This window comes from Acartia tonsa, chromosome 7 (assembly GCF_053477335.1).
Source record: "Acartia tonsa isolate MP-2025a chromosome 7, ASM5347733v1, whole genome shotgun sequence".
Classification (NCBI taxonomy): domain Eukaryota; kingdom Metazoa; phylum Arthropoda; class Copepoda; order Calanoida; family Acartiidae; genus Acartia; species Acartia tonsa.
The window spans coordinates 37,469,516-37,489,956 of NC_137266.1; the positions used below are offsets into that span (position 1 = coordinate 37,469,516).

At 34.4% G+C, this 20,441-nt stretch overlaps 2 protein-coding genes across 2 annotated transcripts in view; one reads left to right on the forward strand and one right to left on the reverse strand.

The window, feature by feature from the left end:
* The window catches only part of LOC145324303 (cell adhesion molecule 3-like), a 48,557-nt gene that overhangs the window by 14,572 nt on the left and 13,544 nt on the right, over window positions 1-20,441 (reverse strand). The window contains exons 2-5 of the mRNA XM_080166917.1: window positions 19,801-19,852; window positions 3,085-3,157; window positions 2,530-2,610; window positions 1,788-1,835 (exon numbers count right to left, since the gene is read on the reverse strand). Of these exons, the coding sequence (XP_080023043.1) occupies window positions 1,788-1,835; window positions 2,530-2,610; window positions 3,085-3,157; window positions 19,801-19,852 (254 nt within the window). The remainder of the gene's footprint in view (window positions 1-1,787; window positions 1,836-2,529; window positions 2,611-3,084; window positions 3,158-19,800; window positions 19,853-20,441) is intronic.
* On the forward strand, window positions 11,632-16,632 carry LOC145323693 (uncharacterized). Its single transcript, XM_080166142.1, has 3 exons — window positions 11,632-11,675; window positions 12,324-12,527; window positions 14,249-16,632. Exons 1-3 carry the CDS (start codon window positions 11,668-11,670, stop codon window positions 15,999-16,001), a joined length of 1,965 nt encoding a protein of 654 aa, XP_080022268.1. The 5' UTR covers window positions 11,632-11,667; the 3' UTR covers window positions 16,002-16,632.

Genomic DNA, 20,441 nt, shown 5'->3' on the forward strand with positions numbered 1-20,441 from the left:
GGTATCGGAAAATACGCTGTAGAAATGTTTTTTGATTTAGTACTATTTCATATGCTGTAGCGTATCAGACAATATGCAAGAGAATGGTTTATTAAAATAGTAACTATTCATACGTTCTAGTGTACGAATCTGTACTGTAAAGAATAATTTAAACAGACACCATTCGTGCACACCTCTCATGGAAGTGTTTCAATGCTTGGTCGTTTTAGACAAAGATGAAATGTAACTATTTATGCTCAGATTTATAATTTTGTTTTTTGTAATTATGACTGACCATAGTTTTTATTTTTAAGGATAATGTTTAGTCCTAAACATCTTTAAAGTAATTTTTTTACTAAATTTACATTTAAATTAATGTTTTATGGCTCTGCTTGGTATGTTTGTTGATATAACAAAATGTATATGTACATATAATAATCATATATTATAAACTGATCTTTCATACAAAGTAAAACAGTTTCATACTCTCCAGAGTATCAAAATTATGATAGAGGGTAACAACAATTGTGAAGGAGCGTAATGAAAAATTACTTCTACTGTACTGAATTTTATTCCCAAGAGCGTATTGGATAATACTCTACAGACAAATACATTATTTAGTACTAAATGTTACTTCACAGAACATTACCTAATACTTAATACAGCATTGAAAACTTCCTTGTATCGTAATGAGGTTTTTTTCCTAGTACATACGGATTGATACTATACATTAATGTGAAGAATATATAGTATTACCTGATGCTAAAAAAAAAAATTATTTTTAACAGTGTAGGAAGACCTTATATATAGATTTTGCTTACTCCTACCCTCTCTCTCTTTATCTGTCTATCTCTTTATCTATCAATCTATATATCTCTCACTCTCTAACTCTCTCTTCCTATGAATTTTATTATTGATTACCACAATGAAAAATTTGAAAATTAGATTTTAAAATTTAGAACCGAACTATGGGAAAATCCAGGGAGGGCTTAGAAACTTAGGATACCTTATAAGTGCTAGTGTCTAAACCTTTTCAATAATATTTTGATCTACAGAACGAATGATATTGTTTATCATAATTGGAGTTGTATATTAATATATCGTTCATTGTCTTATCCCTTAAAATCCCTGTATTATACCCTCCAAACTTCATCCACAAGAATGTATTGAGAGAAAAAATGAAAATATACGGGATAGGGGGGGGGGGGTAGTATGGTGTCCCACAAACTATAAAAGTATTCTACTAAAATTTCGATATCGGAATCTGTTAATATTTACCACGAGCTTAAAATTAAAATTGATTGGCCTATGTTATTAAAGTAAATTTTTAATTTTGTAAAATAAAACTTGGATAACATTGAACAATATTTTCATAACTTCGTAATTCATTATCAAGTAAAAAATGGATATTCTTAGAAAATTTTATTATACCCTATAACTTACTAAAGGTTACGCCCCTAAAGGCCTCTAGGGGTGGTTGGAGTAGAACCCCTCCCCACAATTTAAATTTTAAAAAAGTATTAAAAATTCTCTATAAGAGTCATTTTTTCTCAGGGGCATTTCCTTTTTGGCTGAGTGGTGATACCAAAAAAGTTTAAAACCTTCCAAGGATCTATGGGAAGCTACATTTTTAAGCCATATCGGTTCGGTGGTTACTAATCCTTTGGTACACATAGACAGACAAACAGACATCCTGTTACTTTTATGTAATAGAAGGGACGTCGTGTCACTTGTATGAAATTATAGAAAAGCTCCGCTAATTTACATAGAAGGTGTAAACAAAAACAAATAATTAAATAGAATTTTACCTTTGGACCTTTTATCTTCAAAACAAGCTTGTGTGGCCGACTGGACTGCTAGAAAAAAAGAAGTTCATTAAAACAAGAATAATGATTTTAATATGTAGCGAAGCACAGGAATATAATAAAACTATCAAATTTAAGATAAAGGGAAGGGTGTAAACAGCAAATTGTGTGAAAGATTCGGTTGCTATAGAGATGGGTTACCGAACGTCATTTTGAAACCAGCAATGACATCAATAATTTCAAATACCAGCTGACTTATTTGATGAGTTGCCGAATCTATTATTTAATTTAATCTTATGTTACCTAATACTTGAATATTATGTTATTTAATATTTTAACAACTTTTTAAAATTCAAGATTCAGCAGAAAAGTTTATTAATAAATTCATTAATAATCCCATGTAGCATTTTGAAAGGATGGATACTGTCAAATGCGTGTCTTAAGTCAAACTGTCTAAAATATTTAATTTCTTTAAGATCATTGAATACATTAACAGAATGGGATTAATAACAATCTATAGCAGTTATGCATTCATGCAAAAAGATTTATCTATCTTTACTTATCCTAATCTATCTAAAAGTTTAAATAAAATGAGTATTATAGATATATTAGGGAGATCCATAAATAATATACCTCCCCCCCCACCCCTTCCTATTATCATATTAGACCAATAATAATTTTCCGCCTATTGTCTTAACCTTGTAACTAGATCTTTTATAAAAAAAAAATATAAAATTTGGCTTACCAATATTTCTATTCCCTCTACTGGAAATGTTTTAAATGAAGGTGTATCACTGGGCACATAGCGCCATATCTCATTATTATCCTAAAATATTATTATATCCTTATATACAAGTAATAGGATGTGTATCTGTATGTAAGGAAGGTGTATCACTAGGCACATAGCACCATATCTCATTATTATCCTAAAATATTATTATATCCTTATATACAAGTAATAGGATGTGTATCTGTATGTAAGGAAGGTGTATCACTAGGCACATAGCACCATATCTCATTATTATCCTAAAATATTAATATATTCTTATATACAAGTAATAGGATGTGTATCTGTATGTAAGGAAGGTGTATCACTAGGCACATAGCACCATATCTCATTATCATCCTAAAATATTAATATATCCTTATATACAAGTAATAGGATGTCCATCCGTCTATCTGTTAGTGTGTATCAAAGGATCTCGCTATCTGTTTAACCGATTTGGTTATCCTTTACAGTGAAGTTTTTATCTATCTATCTATCTATCTACAGATATCTATCTATCTATCTATAGCTTACCTTATACCATTTAACACTATAGATAGCATCCCTCCCTACGTCATATTTAACTACTAGGTCGACTGTATCTCCACTGAAAATAGAAAAGGCAGTATTAGTTATTTCTCGCATCGTTTTATAGACAGCTTTCTGCGGATATTAAAATGAAAAACTATAAGATTAAAACAAGTTTTATTAGACCAGAAGGGTCGAAGTCACGGTATTAATTGGAACTAATTTTATGATTTTTATAGTAATATTCGTGTAAAATTTTCTGTAATATGTTGTTACACATGATTTTTCAGTATGGCTGAGAACCTGTTCTAATCCACAGGATATTTATCAGTTTCCAAACCATACTGGAAAAAAGACTTTAAATTAGAAATGGACCATGTAAAATTATAAATCATTTTAGGTTAATGTAATGTTGGATTATATGTAAAGTTACACTTCAGAAAAAGTCATTAAATCTGAATATTTTTGATTTTCTTAAAACTGTATTCAACTACGCGATCTTCAATCAAAAGGACAGAAAAGGACTAGAAAAGCTTTAAACCATCCCAAGGCTTAAATCTGAAAATAGAATAGAATAAAACAATCACAGAAGCTAAATAAGGAACCCTATTAGTTCAGTAGTTGTTGAGATCTTAAGCTTCAGACAAAGGCCCTTTGGGTACCAGTATAATGTGATGTATAGTCCCTTTCTTCCTGATTTAAGAGCAATGCATGTATTTTATAAGTTTAGCTTTTAGTTCTGGTATCCACGGTTTCGGAGCAAGACATTGCTCTGCAACAGGATACGAACATAAAAGTGAACAGTAATCTTAATATTAATGTTATTATTGTATGTTAACCTTGTATTGAATTAATACACTTTATAAGAATATTTAGCTGTTTGTTCTTGCTATTACTATACGTCATTTTGGCGCAGTAGTGTAGTACGAATCTATAGCTCAGATTTTCTTTTAATTGTATTATTTCTTTTCTTTTTAGTTTGTTCAGGTATTTTTTGGTTGGAGCGATGGGATTGACCATTGAAGAGTGGAGGAAGTTGTCTCAGGATGAGAAGGATTTGCATTTGGTTAATGAGATCCATGCTCTTGGGACTAGAATTGATAATGTGGCGGCGGAGCTGGGTGGGCGTATAGCGCCACTGGAGACGAAAATTCAAGAGTTGACGGATAATGTTGATACTAATGTTGCTGCGGTTACTGGACTGGCTACTCGGATGGACGATTTGGAAGATCGTCTTAATAAGGTGGTGGAGCCTAGTGTTGATAGTGATATCAAGACTGAGAATGTGACCGTTGTGAATGAGTTTATGACTGGTCAGCAGCGAATTCTTGAAAAGATTGCCCAGCAGAATAGTTTGAATGACCAGCAGAATGGTTCGAATACCCAGCAGAATGGGTCGAATAATCAGCAGAATACCCAGCAGAATGGGTCGAATAACCAGCAGAATGGTTTAAATAACTCTATGCCGTGGCAGAGGACGGCTGGTGGATCTGGAGGATTTGGAGGATCAGAAGAGAAGCCTAAGTTGTTTGCTGGTGGTTCTCGGCCTATTTTTGGTGGTATGCAGGGACATGAGGATAAGATCATAAAACTTTGGGAATTGTCTAGAGTTGATGCTGTGGATAACATCTATAATGGAGTTCTCATGTGGTGGCCAGCCCTTTCTGAGATTGATGCGGAGGACTTTAATACGCTCAATTTTTTTGAAGCTGGACTGAGTGATTCGCAGGTTAGTTGGTGTAAATCTCTTGTTTATGTACCAGATAGATCTCTGTATGTTTCGCAGGGGGAGGAGAATGTGCATAGGTACAATGAAACGTGTGCTAAACTTGATGATCAGTTCAGAAAAAATGCGCCTGAATTTGCAGTTGACGATGATGTGATTTTCTTTGATGATTATTTGGAGAGATTTTGGATGACTACTAGACGTTATCATATGACTAATCATCAAGTGTGTAAGGAAATTTTGTTTGATAAATGTGTGGGTGTAAGAACCGCTTGTGGTTATACACTAAAACCTGCTGATATGGAGAATAGACAATTAACATTAAAGGGGTACTTGTGTAAGATGCGGGAGACATTTTTACCACCCGACATGAAAAATGTGTGTAAAGATGCGTATTTGAGTGTTAAGCAACATGAGAATGATAAGATTGATGCATTTTTTGATAAGATACTATCTTTCTGGAAACGTGCGTATCCGAAACCAACTGATGATATGTTTATGGATTTCTATTCTCAAGTGTGTAATGTGGTTTTATCTCCACTTTTGGCTAATCAGATGCGTCAATTTGCATTGGATTTGGAACGTGACGGACAAGTGCGAATGATAACGAAGTTTCGGACAGAGTTAATAGTTAAAGCACAATTGATTGTTAAAGGGCTAAAATTTAATCAAATTTCAGGGTCAATGGCTAGAGGATGTACAACAAACCAGATGGCTTTGGCTAAGACGATGGTTGGTGGCGTTGGTTCCAAGTCAAATCCTGTAACTATTGATCAGGTTAGTGATGAAGATAATTTGTCATTTGAAATAAATCAATGTGAAATTGATTTAGCTGATGAATTTGGTGGACCAGCTGAACTTATTCCTTTAATTGGCGCAATTCAAGGTGGATTTATTTGTTATTATTGCAACAGAAAGGGTCACATGATGAGGGATTGTTTTGATATTAGAGATAAAAAGTTGCCTAATCCTAAAGGAAAATACTTTTTGCGGTGGGGAAACAAGTCTTTTGTTCCTTATAAGACGGGGCAAAAGAGTTTTAAAAAGAATGAAAATAGTTTGGATAAAAAGAAATTGGTTGGTGAAATTGAAGGAGAGGTGAAAGAAGGGGAGGATACAAAGGAAGTGGCGCATGTCGATGGTTTAGGGGCAAACGATTATGAAGAAGACCTTGTAGCGGAAGTCGAGGCATGGAATAATGCTATTATAGATGACATTTTATGGTTTTAATGTTTTGAATGTATTATAATCATAAAACCTTATTCCATTTTTACTTGTTACGCGGCATTGTTTTGATTTATGCGCATTGTAAATAAACAACAACAAAACAAAATTAATGATAAAGAGTGAACGAAGCGACTCTAATTTTGTGATAATTTATTTTGATGGTTTATTTTGAATTATGATAAGATAACATATTGTTTATAAGCCTATATGAAATTACGAGATTATGTTATAATGGAAATCAAAATAATTAATTTAGTTTTTGATTATGTTTTGTTGAAATTAGGAAAATTCATTTTTGTTTCAGACTGTTGTGGAGTCTAACAGAGATAAGAATAATAAAAAAGTGAAAATGAAAAACGAATTAGGAATACAATTTTGTAAAATTGCTATTGAAAAATATTAAATTGAATTTTAAATTGAATTAAATTTGATAAAAATATGAAATTAGATATTTGAAAAGTATTAAATTTTGATGAAATGTGGAAAATTGTTTTTAAAGATGAGTCAGTTATTGTGATTTAAAGTATTCGATTTTAAAACAATTATATTGCGATTTAGTGATGTTGATTCAGCAAAATTTTTAATGAAGTTTAGAATTTCATGAAGCAAAATTGTTATAATGCATTAGATATAATCGTGGAGAAGTCTCTTTCTATGAAGGAAGGGAGGGGCTGTCTCTCGGAGCTGGTATGCACAAATATGGTGGAGCTGTCTCTTTTGTTGGAAGAGAAAGGGGGAGTGAACATATTTGCAACGAATATTGCACTACCTCTCAGAGTTGGTATGCGCAGATATGGGGGAGCTGTCTCTTTTGTTTGAGAGAGAGGGGGAGTGACCATATTTGCAAGAAATTTGCACTGTCTCTCAGAGATGGTATGCGCAATATGGGGCGGTGTATAGAGGTAGCTGAAATGAGTGGAGCGCGCCATGCGCAGAAAGTTGGGCTGCGCAGAGAAGCAAAGCTGCGCAAGAAAGTGCTCTCAGGTATTGAGATATATAGTTAGTTGAATTTCGACTTTTAAACCTTTTATACATCTCAGTTTAATCTGACAATAATAGTTTTGTTAGGTAATATTTTATTGAATTTCAAAGAATTGAACTTATGGTATTTGGAAAGATTAATCTGCTTGGTGATTGATAATGTTTGATCATGTCATATTTCTTAATACAATTTCTTTTATTGTGTTACAAGTTATTGGTTCAGTGAAACATTTATTTATGGCATCTAAAATCATTGTATTAATTTTAGATTGGCTGAGAAGAGTGTTTGTTTGGTGATTGGGAGATACTGTTATCATTATTTATTTGATGGTGAGTTGTTATGATTTCATGTTGTTACCATTTGATTACCATTATATATATTGCTATTCGAAAAATAGTCTTGTAAATTTGTTATATATATATTGATATCAATATTAATTCTTATGTACAGTGATTTTCCATCAATTGGCATCTAAAATTTGGTAATATTTTAGATTGGTCGGAGAGAAGTTTACTGATTGTGGATTAACAGTTTGGGGAGTTTCTGTTGGCCGGAGAATTTCTGTTGTTGATTGTGGATTAGGAGATATTTTCTGTTGGTGGATGAAATATTGTCGGTGAGTGAATTGTTTTATTCAGTTTTTTTGTTATTTGTTGTAGACAGATAGATAGTTATTTGATAGACAATTGGATAGTTACAACCTCATAACTGTTGGTGTGAGTTAGATAGCTGTTTTATAAGTTTCATGAAGATTCTGAGATGGCGGCTGGAGCGGCTGAAGTCTATGTTCCAACAAAGATTGGTGGCATGGAAATCCTGACTTTAATTGATAGCGGCAATGCAAGAGGCTGCCTGATATCTCAAGTGATGGCTAGAAAGCTTGATTGTGTGATTGAAGAAACGGATTCGAAAGCAACAGGCGTGCAGGGTTCCAGCATCAAGATTGATGGTGTTGTTCGGAATGTTGAATTTCAGATTGGAGGTCACAGTTTTCAAGAAGATTGTTTTGTTATTTCCGGCATGACTGTACCTATGAACCTAGGCAGTTATTGGTTGAACAAAAATAACGTGAAGACGATATTTGCCAAAGACGGCAACAGGATTGAGATGCATGGAATCAGTGTGAATTTAGTAGCTAAACGGAAAATTGTAGTGAAGAATTTGGTTCATACAGTTTTGGAGAAAATGGAGAAAGCAAGAACTAAGAAACCTGAGATTAATGTAGCTGAGTTACAAGACCAAAAATGGATTTGTTCATTGAAAAATCGAATAGAAATTCCTGCATTGAGTACAGTGGTGGTAGAAGTTTCAACTAAAGGAAATATGCCTGAAGGACAGTTGTGTTATATAGCTCCTAGACAAGGTTACTGTAGCCGAAACAACTTGTTGATAAACGAAGGAATTACTGAGGTGGGAAAGAACGGTAAAATTATGACTAAAATCACGAATTTTGAAACTGTTAAGAAATCTGTTCCTGCTGGTACTTTGGTTGGAAATTTGTTTGTGGCGGAGAAGATAGCAATGCTGCAAGAGAACAGAGTTAAAGAAGATGTGTCAACAACATTAAAGAAGATTCGTTTTATTAAAGATAAATTGAAGTTGGATAAAGTTCCGTTTTTAAAGGATAATGTTTCTTTGAAAGGAAGGATAGTTGGGTTGTTTTTAAAGAATTTCAAGTACGGATATTGGATCTTGTACTTTGGAGGAGTATGATATTCAGTTGGTTCCTGGAGCTCAACCTTTCAAGAATAGGATGATTAGGCTCAATCCTCATCATGCAGAGAAACTAAAAGAACAGATTGATTTATGGTTGGAAACAGATGTGATAGAAGAATGTAATTCACCGTTTAATTCTGGAATTTTTGCTGTTAAGAAGAAAGTTGGAAATACTAACGAGGTGAAAGTCCGTTTTGTCCTGGACTACCGCTCATTAAATGAGATAACTGAGAAGATCTGTTACCCTTTGCCTAACATTGGTGAGCTGTTTGACAAACTTGGAGGAAAGAAGATTTTTACGTCTATTGACCTAACTTCAGCATATAATTCAATGCATTTGAAGGAATCTGTCAGGAAATATACAGCATTTTGTTCTAATGGACGGCAATATTGCTTCAAGAGGCTTCCGTTTGGATTGACCAATGCTCCAAGTGCATTTGTAAAGTTGATGGATAGAGTAATGGATTTGAGTCCTGAATTAAGGGCATTTTGCCTAGTTTACCTGGACGATGTTCTTATATATAGTATGAATGTGGAGGAACATCTGGAACATTTGAATATTCTACTACGAACATTCTGTGAAGCAGGCCTCAAGATTAATCTTGGAAAATGTACATTGTTTGCAGAGGAAGTGAAATTTCTGGGCCATATTATAAATGAAGAAGGCATATTTATGGACCAAGCATATATTGAAAAGATTAAGAATTGGCCAGTACCTGAAACAGGTAAAGATATTCAAAGATTTACTGGTTTCATAAATTATTATGGTTCATATTTCAAGAATTTTTCTGATATTACAGCACCATTGAACAAATTTAGAAACAGTAGTAAAATAGAATGGGATGAAAAAAGTATGGAAGCTTTTACAAAGACTAGAGAATTGTTCTGTGAAGAAATAAGTAAATCGTTCCCGGATTGGAGAATGGAGGCTGAACCATTTGTGTTGGATACAGATTGGTCATCTACAGCTATGTCAGCGGTGTTAAGTCAAAAACAAAATGGACAAGAGAAGATGATATCGTGTTGGTCACGTGTTTGTTCAACTCATGAAGCCAATTATGCAGCACATAAAGGAGAATTATGTGCATTAGTAAATGCTGTTGAAAGATTTGAATGTTATTTGAGACACAAGAAGTTTATCGTGAGAACTGATTCAGCTGCACTGAAACATCTATCTACTTGGAGGCAGAACGGATATTTTGTTGGTCTCACCATAAGGTGGATAAATTTTTTATCCACCTTCAGTTATGAGGTTGTACATAGGCAGGGCAAGATGCATACTAATGTTGATATATTGTCACGTACTGCATTAAAGGATAGTAAAGATAGGATATCTAAATTATCGACAGACGAACAAGGAGAGTTAATATTGGATACTGTATATCAATTGGAAGATCCTAAATTATGTCTTATTGCAGGAATTGGAGCAGAGACGGCCAGTCAAATATCATCCAGATTGAAGGCGAGAGAGTTTAGTCGTAGCCTGGAAAGGATCCTGTTTTAGTTGAGGTGAGGAAATTTATTGTAAATAATGTCAAACCTACGTCCAGAGAATTGTCTCAAATGCCTTATCGTGGTAAACAAATATTAAGATTTTTTGAACATCTGAGTTATAAGGATGGTTTAATTATCCTGACTTCACCTATGCGGCTTCAGAAAGAATTTCAATTTATTGAACGGGTAGTGGTACCTATTGGAATGTACAATAAAGTTTTCTTGTTAGCTCATGCAGATGTTACAGCGGGGCATAGGGGTTATTTGGAAACTTTGAGCAGGATTAATCGTCACTTCATTTTGCCCTATGTATCTAAATATGTAGCGGCGGCAGTTGCAAATTGTGTCATTTGTTTGAATAGACGTAAAAAACCTAAACATAATCATAATATAGAATTTTCTCCTTTGGCTGGGGAAGCTATGGCAGAGTTGGCCATAGATGCTTTAGGTCCTTTGAATGAGTGTGAATATAATGGAGTCATTTGTAAGCACATTTTAATAGTAGTTGATAGTTGTACTAGATATGTGTGGTTGTTTGCTATTGAGGATGTTAAAGCTGAAACAATTATTGAATGTCTGAAATTTAATTTATTTTCTGTTTGGGGACTATGCGAGCGAATTAGGACTGACAATGCACAAAGCTTCAAATCAAAAGTTTTTAGGGAAGTTTGTTTAAGGTTGGGAATTGAACAAATTTTTATCCCTCCAAGATCAGCAAATTCGAATTACAGTGAAAGATACAACCAATCGGTGTATTCGTTTCTTAAGACTGATTTACGTTTTCAAGATGGAGATTGGGCTTATAAACTTAAAGCTACACAATTTTGTATGAACACTTCTTTCAATCGGAGGTTAGGATGTTCCCCATATTTTAAGATGTTCCTAAGAAACCCTAAGCTTCCACTTGACTCATTTGACCCGTTAACACGCTCGAAAATTAAACATATGAATTTTTCAGAGTTATTGGAGTGCCTTGACAAGAATTGGAGGACTGGACAAGAAAGAACTGAGAAGTATTTGCAGGTAGAAAATACAGAAAGGATAGGTAGGCCGGTAGCTATAAATTCCTATTGTTACATTTTTTATGACGTCACAACGATTGGTGTAGCTCGTAAGCTCTGCTCGTTATGGGTGGGTCCGTGTTTAGTGACAAAAGCAATTTCTGATAGTTTATTCGAGGTTCAACCCCTTGAAAAGTGTAGATTGAAAGATAAAGGGGTGAGAATTGTACCAAGAGATAAAATATATGTTATTGAGAGTACTTTAGACTTGACTCCAGATGAAAAGATTGACTTAGTGATTACAGATGAATGTTTCTCTGTGGATAATACCTTGAAAGTAAACTATGACTTTCCCAATACTTTGAGAAATTTAACTTGTTCAGGCGTTTCTGAAGAGGATAATAGTTGTGGCGCTAGTCCAGAGGTGGTTGGAAGGCGGAAGGATGGACAGGTAACACCAGAATTTTTGGAGAAATCTTTTTTGGGTGTTGGGTTGTCACAGCAAAGGTCAAATGTATCTCAGAATAATGAAAATTTAGATGATTTAGTTGAGGATCTTAGTGATACTTTGGAAAGTACTCATATTTCTGATAGTGTAGATTCAAATGATATGACTGACAAAACTAAGTTAGACTCTACATATTCTACTATTAGTAAGGATAGTGTTTTTCATGGGGATTATGCCTCTGATAATAGCTTAGTAGACAACAGTTTGGGTGTAGAGGATGTTAACATGGAATCTGCTAGAGAGTTAGAGTCTCGGATGAGTATTTTAGAGGACACTTTTCCAAAATTGCAAAGTAAAATTGTAAACTTGGAACAACGAAGGGGAAGTGTTAAACGAGGTAGAGATGTTGAGGAGGATGAATTAGATAGATCGTTAGATAATGCAAAATCGCAAAAAATGTCTGAGACTATTCCTGTTAAGGGTCGTCCTAAAGGTTCTACAAATGAAGTGCAATTACAAAAATTAGAAGAGGATAGACAAAACAGAGAAAAGGACAGATTAGAACGTTATTCAGTAGCCGATGTAGTAACTAGGAACCTCGCAAAATTGATTAAAAAATAATATTTGTAATAATTTGTATAATATTTGCAGGAGAAGAGATTACCACGAGAACCGTAGAGAGCGTGATGACAAGAGAGGAAGCGGCGGTGGTGATAGACATCGTGGAGATCGTGGAGATCGTGGAGATCGTGGAGATCGTGGTATGCGCAAGAGGTCACCGGACGCTTGTAGTTCAAAGAGTGGACGTGCTGGACCAGTACCTGTGAAGAAATCCAAGGATGAAAGAGGAGTCAGGTACTTGGATATTTTGTTATTTGTTGTTGTGATGCAGGTTTATTGTTTGATTGTTGTTGGTGGTATGTATACGTCACAGGATCCACGGTTAGCAGCTTATGATTGTTCTCAAATAAGTAATGTTGAACTTAGATCAGCTGCCTGTTTGCATGATAGGATGGAACCGGTCAGATCTGTGGAATTGTTGGGGTTAGCAGAAACCGATTTTATATTGTCAGAAGCCATTAGTTGTGAGGTTAGACTAAAATTGGAGCGCTGGTTTTGCGGTACCGCGAGTCATGTGCACGTACTAGACGTGCCACATGAAAAACAGGTAGAGTTGAGTATGGACGAATGTAGGAGGGTTTTTCATTCTGGCAAGTATCAGCATGATGGAATTAGTTTTAAAGTAAATATAGATTTGCCAACTGTTCACAGTTTCACAGTTAATGGAACATTGTCACCTTTCTGGGATGTTGGTGGTGAAAATATTCAATGCAAGACACTGGGAATATACGCGCACAATATGTGGTTCAATTTAGGTTTTGCTGTTGGGACTTTGCATATTTTAGTAAAAAATACACCCGTTTTGATCAAGGGAAATGTTGTTATGGATTATGATAAAAAGACGATTGTGGCGAATTTTGAAGATAATCATTTGTGGGCAACATCAACTTCTCCATATTTTCCGTATGTAGTACGAAAACCGGCCAGTAATTTTAAGGTAGTTTTTCAAGATACATTCAATTTAACTACTTGGAATGAACAACTTTTTGTTTCTAACTTGGAAAGGAATATTTTAGTTAAAATTATGGGAACAGAGAAACTTACTTTGCAGCATCTGGATTTCAACATTTTTGTAACAGAATTAGAGGGTATCAAGTTTTTAGAGGAACCGAAGGCGGCTGTTAGAAGTTACTTTGGGGATTTGTTAAAACAGGAAGCTAGATTTGATTTGAATGCTATGTTTTTGGCTAGTAGAGAAAGAAACGAGAGGATGATGGAACTTTTTAGTATTTCTAGATGTGCTCAAACAGAAGTTAGGTCAAATGTACAGATGCATCATGGGTTCAGAATTATATACCTGGGAGAAATTGCTAAGTATGAAAAGTGTACAGCGGTTGAAATTCCAGTAAAGTTAGGTGTGGATTATGGATGTGCAGTAGGACACTTAATGGTGGATTATAAAGGTGAAACAGTTGGAATACAAGAATATAGTAGAATGATTGTAGCAGTAGAGGATATAAAATTGTTAAATTGTTCGCAAAGTCCGGTATTTTTGAAGTTGACAGCTAATTTGTTCCTTGGGAATCAGGGGCAGGGACTCGAACTTCTGCATATTGCCAATGAAAAATCAGAACACGTGGGACAAAAGATTTTTCTGAACGATGAAAAGGTGTTTATTGCTGACTTTAATAAGACTATTAAATATCAGGGATTAGAGGATTTTGAGGATTTTAATGGACAAGCTTCTAAATTGGATTTTGTTGATCATAAGTTGTCATTTTTCGAACAGGTTACAGGTCCTTGGTTTGGTCTAGAACATTTGTTCAAGGATATATTACCATTGTTTGCCAAGTTTGTTTTGATTGTGTTAATGTTGTTGTTAGGTATAATTCCTATGTTGGCATTGTTGTATTGTTGTTGTTCATGGTGTCATAAAAAAAGATTTACTGAGGCAGAATTTAATGCTAGATCTTAAATTTCTTATGCTGAAATTTAATTATATTGTATTTTTGCAGTTTGGTTACGGCGGCAACAATGAATCAAAAGTTATTGAGCAATGAAGAAGATGGTCGCCACAAACAATCTGCCAATGAAGGAAATCAAGTCAAACCTGGTCTACCAGTATCTGCATTGATCAGCAACTCTGCATCCCGGCTGGTGTTGGTAATGTCGCGCGTTGAGCTGCCCACGTTGAGTGTGGGCAGGGCGACAAGGAACATATTTTTGAGCAGTGAGGACATGCCACTGGCAGATTTAGCTCGTCTTATTGATAATGAACCAAGGTTTAAGTTGAATTTGATAAACATGTTATCAGTGCAGTTGGAGATGGGGAGATGCATCCACTCCATAGACTGGCCTGTGGACAGGATCCCTATCTTTACCAGCCAGAATTCAAGATACCTCAACCTGATGGCGGCTGGTGAGCATTCTAAAGCTATAAATAAAAAGTTGTCATGGAACGAGACAACTAGTTTGAATAAGTTGAGTGCGACCATATTTCTCTCTAAGCTTGTTTGCGAAAATTTACCAAGTTTGGTATTGCTTGCTAAGATTGAATACCTGGATGGAGATGAGAGAAAAAGCTGTCAAACGTTGGGCGAATTGTTACCCATAATCAAACATATGGGGGAACTTGAGGATTGGCTTCAACTTTCAAAAATTGACGTCATACCTGCAGATGGTAAAATGAGCCTTCAGACGGTGTTGAGAACGGTGGTGGGTAATAGCGTTGATCCGAGGTTGAAGACGCAGGTTGTGTCAGCTATCCGGCTCCTGGCACATTGGAAAGATGTCGTGAATAAAGTAAGCTTTATTCTGAAGCAAATGCCATCCACAACTTTGTTAGAGTTACAGAAAGATTGGCTTGATGGAAAGTCTGAACAGGATTTGAGTGCTAAAGTGTTTATTGACTCCATTCAGGTAAATGAATACATGAACTTATCAATCTACATTCCACGTATTATAAACGTGAATTCGGTGAGTCTAATCACCAGTGGAGAGATGCCTGCTGAGATACGTTATGTTAGATTGGATGGTCAAAGAGACATAATTGATAACCTGGTGAGTGCCACATATGCAGGTAGTCTGATGAATGATAAAGTAGACTCCAGAGTTTTGACCTGGCAAATGCAGATGCGCTGCAAGCGTCTTCGTCCGACTCTAGCCAAGCAGATATTGTTATGTGATCCAAATACCACTTTAGAGAATGTAGTGAAGGAAATCAAACTGGAGTTGGATGGAAACGTTTATACAAGTTTGTTGACAACCAATATTGAGTGGAAGTTTAATCCTGAACACAAAGTAAATGAGTGGTTCGAGGGTGATTTCAAATTGGTTACTCGGTTTGGGGATCCTGTTTGTGTTCAGATGGATCAGCCCTTAAATCCGAACATTCCTGTTTGTCTGGACCTTGAATTGTCAAATCAGCAATGGCGTGTTGATGAACAAGTGAGGGAGGAAATGAGGTTGGAACACACGCCTGGAATATTGATGATGCTTGATAAATTTGGAGAAGAGGTTAGTCGTAAGCATCAAAAGATTTTGGATAATCAGGAGGAGGTTGATAACGTTGCAACCTCGATTTCGGTTGCGGTTAATAACGGATTTGAAAGATGTCTTCATATGCTTGGTGATACTGAGGCAAGGATGTCTCAAGACGGCTTGTGTGATGAGACCGCAAAACTTGGAGTGAATGATGAGGAAGCTATTATGCCCATGGATATTGAAGAATCTGGCAAGAAGAGCAGATCATCTGGAAAAAGAAAGTAATAATTATAGTTTATGTGTATTAATTCATATTTTATTTTATTTTATGTATTTAATATTTGTTGAGGCAGTAGTAGTCTCAGAAAAAGTTTAAAATTCATGTTTCATATTAATGCTCTATAATACTATGCTTAAATCTGATGGTTATATGTTAACCAATGTTATTTTTATATCATGTATTTATGATAATTATGTATTAATGCATTAGGTGTTAATCAATGCATTCTTAAATGATTATATGTTAATCAATGTTTTTTTCTTAAAAAAATATTAAAAAGAAAAAAAAACACATAAAGAAAAAAGGAAAATATAAAAAAAAACACAAAAGAGTTCTAAGGAACCAAAATAAATAAAAAAAAATGTATACAAAGTGTTTAAAGATCTGGAATAAAAATATATATAAAAAAAAAATAAAAAATATGACAGGTGTCATACCAGATCCACTATTATCTATTTAATAAGCGTTCAACGCTACTTATAATATCTATGATAATTAACATGTAAAAACCTATTGTTATATTTAATCTGAAATATTACAGTTTGAAATCGAGGTTCATGTTTAAGCCAGGGAGAAATGTGATGTATAGTCCCTTTCTTCCTGATTTAAGAGCAATGCATGTATTTTATAAGTTTAGCTTTTAGTTCTGGTATCCACGGTTTCGGAGCAAGACATTGCTCTGCAACAGGATACGAACATAAAAGTGAACAGTAATCTTAATATTAATGTTATTATTGTATGTTAACCTTGTATTGAATTAATACACTTTATAAGAATATTTAGCTGTTTGTTCTTGCTATTACTATACGTCAATAAGTTGCAGTTCAATGTCCCCTCCCTCCCTAGATGTAACCAAAATGCATTAAACTGGCTAGACAATAGATTTTCATAAGAAATTGATAACAGCTGATGTTAATGGATATAGGATATACGTGGATATATTGACAGGGGAAAATTTGTCATAAATTTAGCTTGCTAATATGGACCTCATTTATTGGTCAGTTCCTTCATTCAGTAGGAAAGGAGAGGATGGAGTAAGGGAGTTGTATGGGGCTTTTTTAGCCAGCTTCGAGCATCACTTTATCAGAGTATATAAAAATCTGGTGCAACATCCAAGTAATAATATATCGATTCTGATGATAGATTTGCAAAAGTTGAGGCTTGCTAGCTTGAGCAAAAATTGAATCTATCCATAGCGTAGCTACATTATGAATGAGATTGCCCTTTTTATTAGCCTATAGAGGACAGGAAACACCACGGGTTCTTATTTTGGTGTATCTATTTATTGTATTGTGCCTTTTAAGTGTCAAATTAAAAAAAAACATCATGTTTAGCATATTTTAGGAAGTTGTATATGGTTACATGTTAAGGGGTATTTTCAACCAAAAGATATAGTCTATGAAAAAAGCAGAATTTCCCTCATAGCGTGATGGACGAACTGGCAGACGGACAGACAAATTGAATTATACAAATTCTTTTTTAAAACAGTTTTTTGCAAGCTTGATTGAACATCACCCCAAGATCACTTTGATCTCAGCCGCAGCAAAAAGATAAAACAATTTGTTTTGGCTTTTAAAAGCTTTTATACAGATATACAGAAATGTTAGATAATCGTAATATCGAAGCTACTCTATAATTGTGAATATATGCATGTCTGTCAGGTATTTTTACAACATGGACGTTTACGTCCAATAATAGTGAAGCTGTTTGAAATTATAAAAGCAAAAAATAAGGCCAAAGGACTGATTTGATTGAGTTCATAATTTCATTTAAGCTATTTAGTTTATGGGTAGATTTGTATTTTTTTCTAAGGACTTATGATACTTTTTAAGTCCTTAGAAATTACAATGGCTAGTAAAAATATATTACCTTCCCCTTTTCCCCAAACTACTGAAGTTTTTCATCTTAAACCACCCTTCTGAAAGAAAAATTATGAACCCCCTACCAGTCACGCCCCCTGTAAACGCTACTGATTGTATACATATATCACAAAAATTCTAAATCTTTCTTTGAGGCCGTTGAACCGGTCAAACAAGAAATAAACAGAAATATAAAATTGTACAATTTATTTATAGGATTTATTTTGAAAGATTTTTTAAATATGAAATACCAAGAAAAAAAGTCGACCATCTACTTTAGATTTTAGTTTTAAAATTTGTGCTGGGGAGTGGTGCCCTCAACCAAATTAGTTATACATTATCTGGACCTATGAGAAGCTTATCTGTAACCATATCGATTTAGAGGTTATAGAGATCCTTTGCTACACACACACACACACAGTCAAATAGATAGACATCCCGTTACTTTTATAGATGGATTGACCAAACTCAAAATTAAGACACAATAGCATTTTTATTAGAGTAGGTGTTTAATACTGAGAGTAAAGCAAAGGGAAAGAGAATTTTTTGCTGTTGCAAAATACAGTTCTGTAATGCAATAATAATATATTGCTGGGTTCAATATTAGAGAAATAAAAGCACACCAATTAAAAAAAGAAAAAAATGAAATTAAAAGGTTTCCAAACTTTAATGCAATGGTTATAAAAATTCTAGTAGCGAAGCTACTTTATAGCTAGAATATAATCGTACGAATGACTGTTAATATAAAAAAAAACTTTGCAAAAACAGATATACTAGATTTTATTGATTTTTACTTTACTACAATGTTAGTTATTTATTGGTGCATCACATACAACACATACATTCGTGAAATAAAAAGACTGCTTTTATTGTAAAAGAAATTTCCACCCTAAAATTATCTTGTAAGTGGGGAGTGGTGACAATTTATTTGGGAGAGGCATAAACCACTTTTCGTACCACACTGGCAATCATGTGCACGCCCTACATTAAAATAATTGAATTAGGACAAAGCTAAAAGTTTTATGATATTTTTGTTTACTTTACAAAACTTGCAAAATCAATTTTACTGTTGTGCAGAAAAATATTGTAAAATGAAAGTCCTAAAGAAGTTTGTTTGTCTGTCTGGTTAGTTCATTAAGTTGAGTGTTTAAACGTTTCAACCACAATTTGTAATCTACAGGGATTTTTTTTATTCATCACAGGGGATGTAAATTGTACATTAATTTATCGACCACTGTATACGGGCTACCAAGGTTTTTTTATTTGGGGGGGAGGGGGACGGGTAATTTGTTTATTCCGGGGTAAAATGGCAATTTTTTAACCCCCCCCCCCCCCCCCACAAATGTTTAACCAGGGGGTAAAATTTGCTTTGGGGGGCGGTGGAAATTAACCCCCCCCCCCCCCATAAACTGTTTGGGGGGGGGGGGGGGGGTAAATACCCCCTCCTAAATAGTTGAATGGTTGACGTCTTTGATTGGTTAATCCCTTTAGATCCCTGGCTTTATAAGTTTTGCTTAAATTAAAAAGGAAAATGGACGGATGGATAGAGGGCACGACCATTGTTATAGGATGCAAAGTGCATCTATAGATTTGCCAAACAAACTTTCAGATTTTGCAGCTTATAATAATTCAAATAACAAGGACAAATACATCCATCTTTTTTTCTCTATGTTTTTCAGAAAAAAAGATTTTTTTCTATAAATTTTTTTTTGAAAAAATAGGAAAATAAACATTGAAATCTAAAACATTGAAAACCTAATCTTCATGGCAATCGATAAATCTTTCTAGTGCTTGTAAAAATGATTATGGTTTTTTTTTATGTACGGGAAAGGAAAATGAGGCCTATAAATTTATAAATGTTTAAGTATAAAATTTCACCTACAAAACTTTCCCCCCCTGTAGTATTTATGTCACGCGTCTGACATAGCAACAGGAAATAATCTACCTTGTAACCCAGGTTGGACCATCTATACCCAGCATCTCCAGACCTCCAGAACCTGCAATAGATAGATAGATGGATACAAAGATAAATTTTTAACATGCTCGATTACAGGTCAGAGATCAACATCAAGTGTAGACATAGGGACAAGTAGCTTCTCAATGAATACCTGCTATTTCAAGACAGTTTTTTACTTGTAATTTCAATATTATAAAAATCATCTAAATTTTATTTAAAAAATCTATGAATACTAATGTTATTGTCAGTATTAAAAGATAATTGTTACTGAAAATTGCTTGAAACATGATGTTTTACAAATAATCTTTTGTTATTCATTCTATGTGGACTAGATAGATAGATAGTAATTATAAAATGTGCAGTCAACGCTTTCTTACGGAAATGAAGATCAAGGATGTTAAAGTCCATTATCACTTCCCCGGTTGATCTATGATTCCTATACGCTTTAAAATGCATGGGGAATATAAAGGAAGAGAGTAAATGGCACCTAGCCTTATTTTGTAGGCAGGGATGTACAATGGGATGGGATAAAGGGGTAATTACCCCTCACCCCAATTTTTAAAAACAATATAGATTTATAGAATACCCCCTCAACCTCCAACAATGTTTGTTTATTAAGACTATGCGTA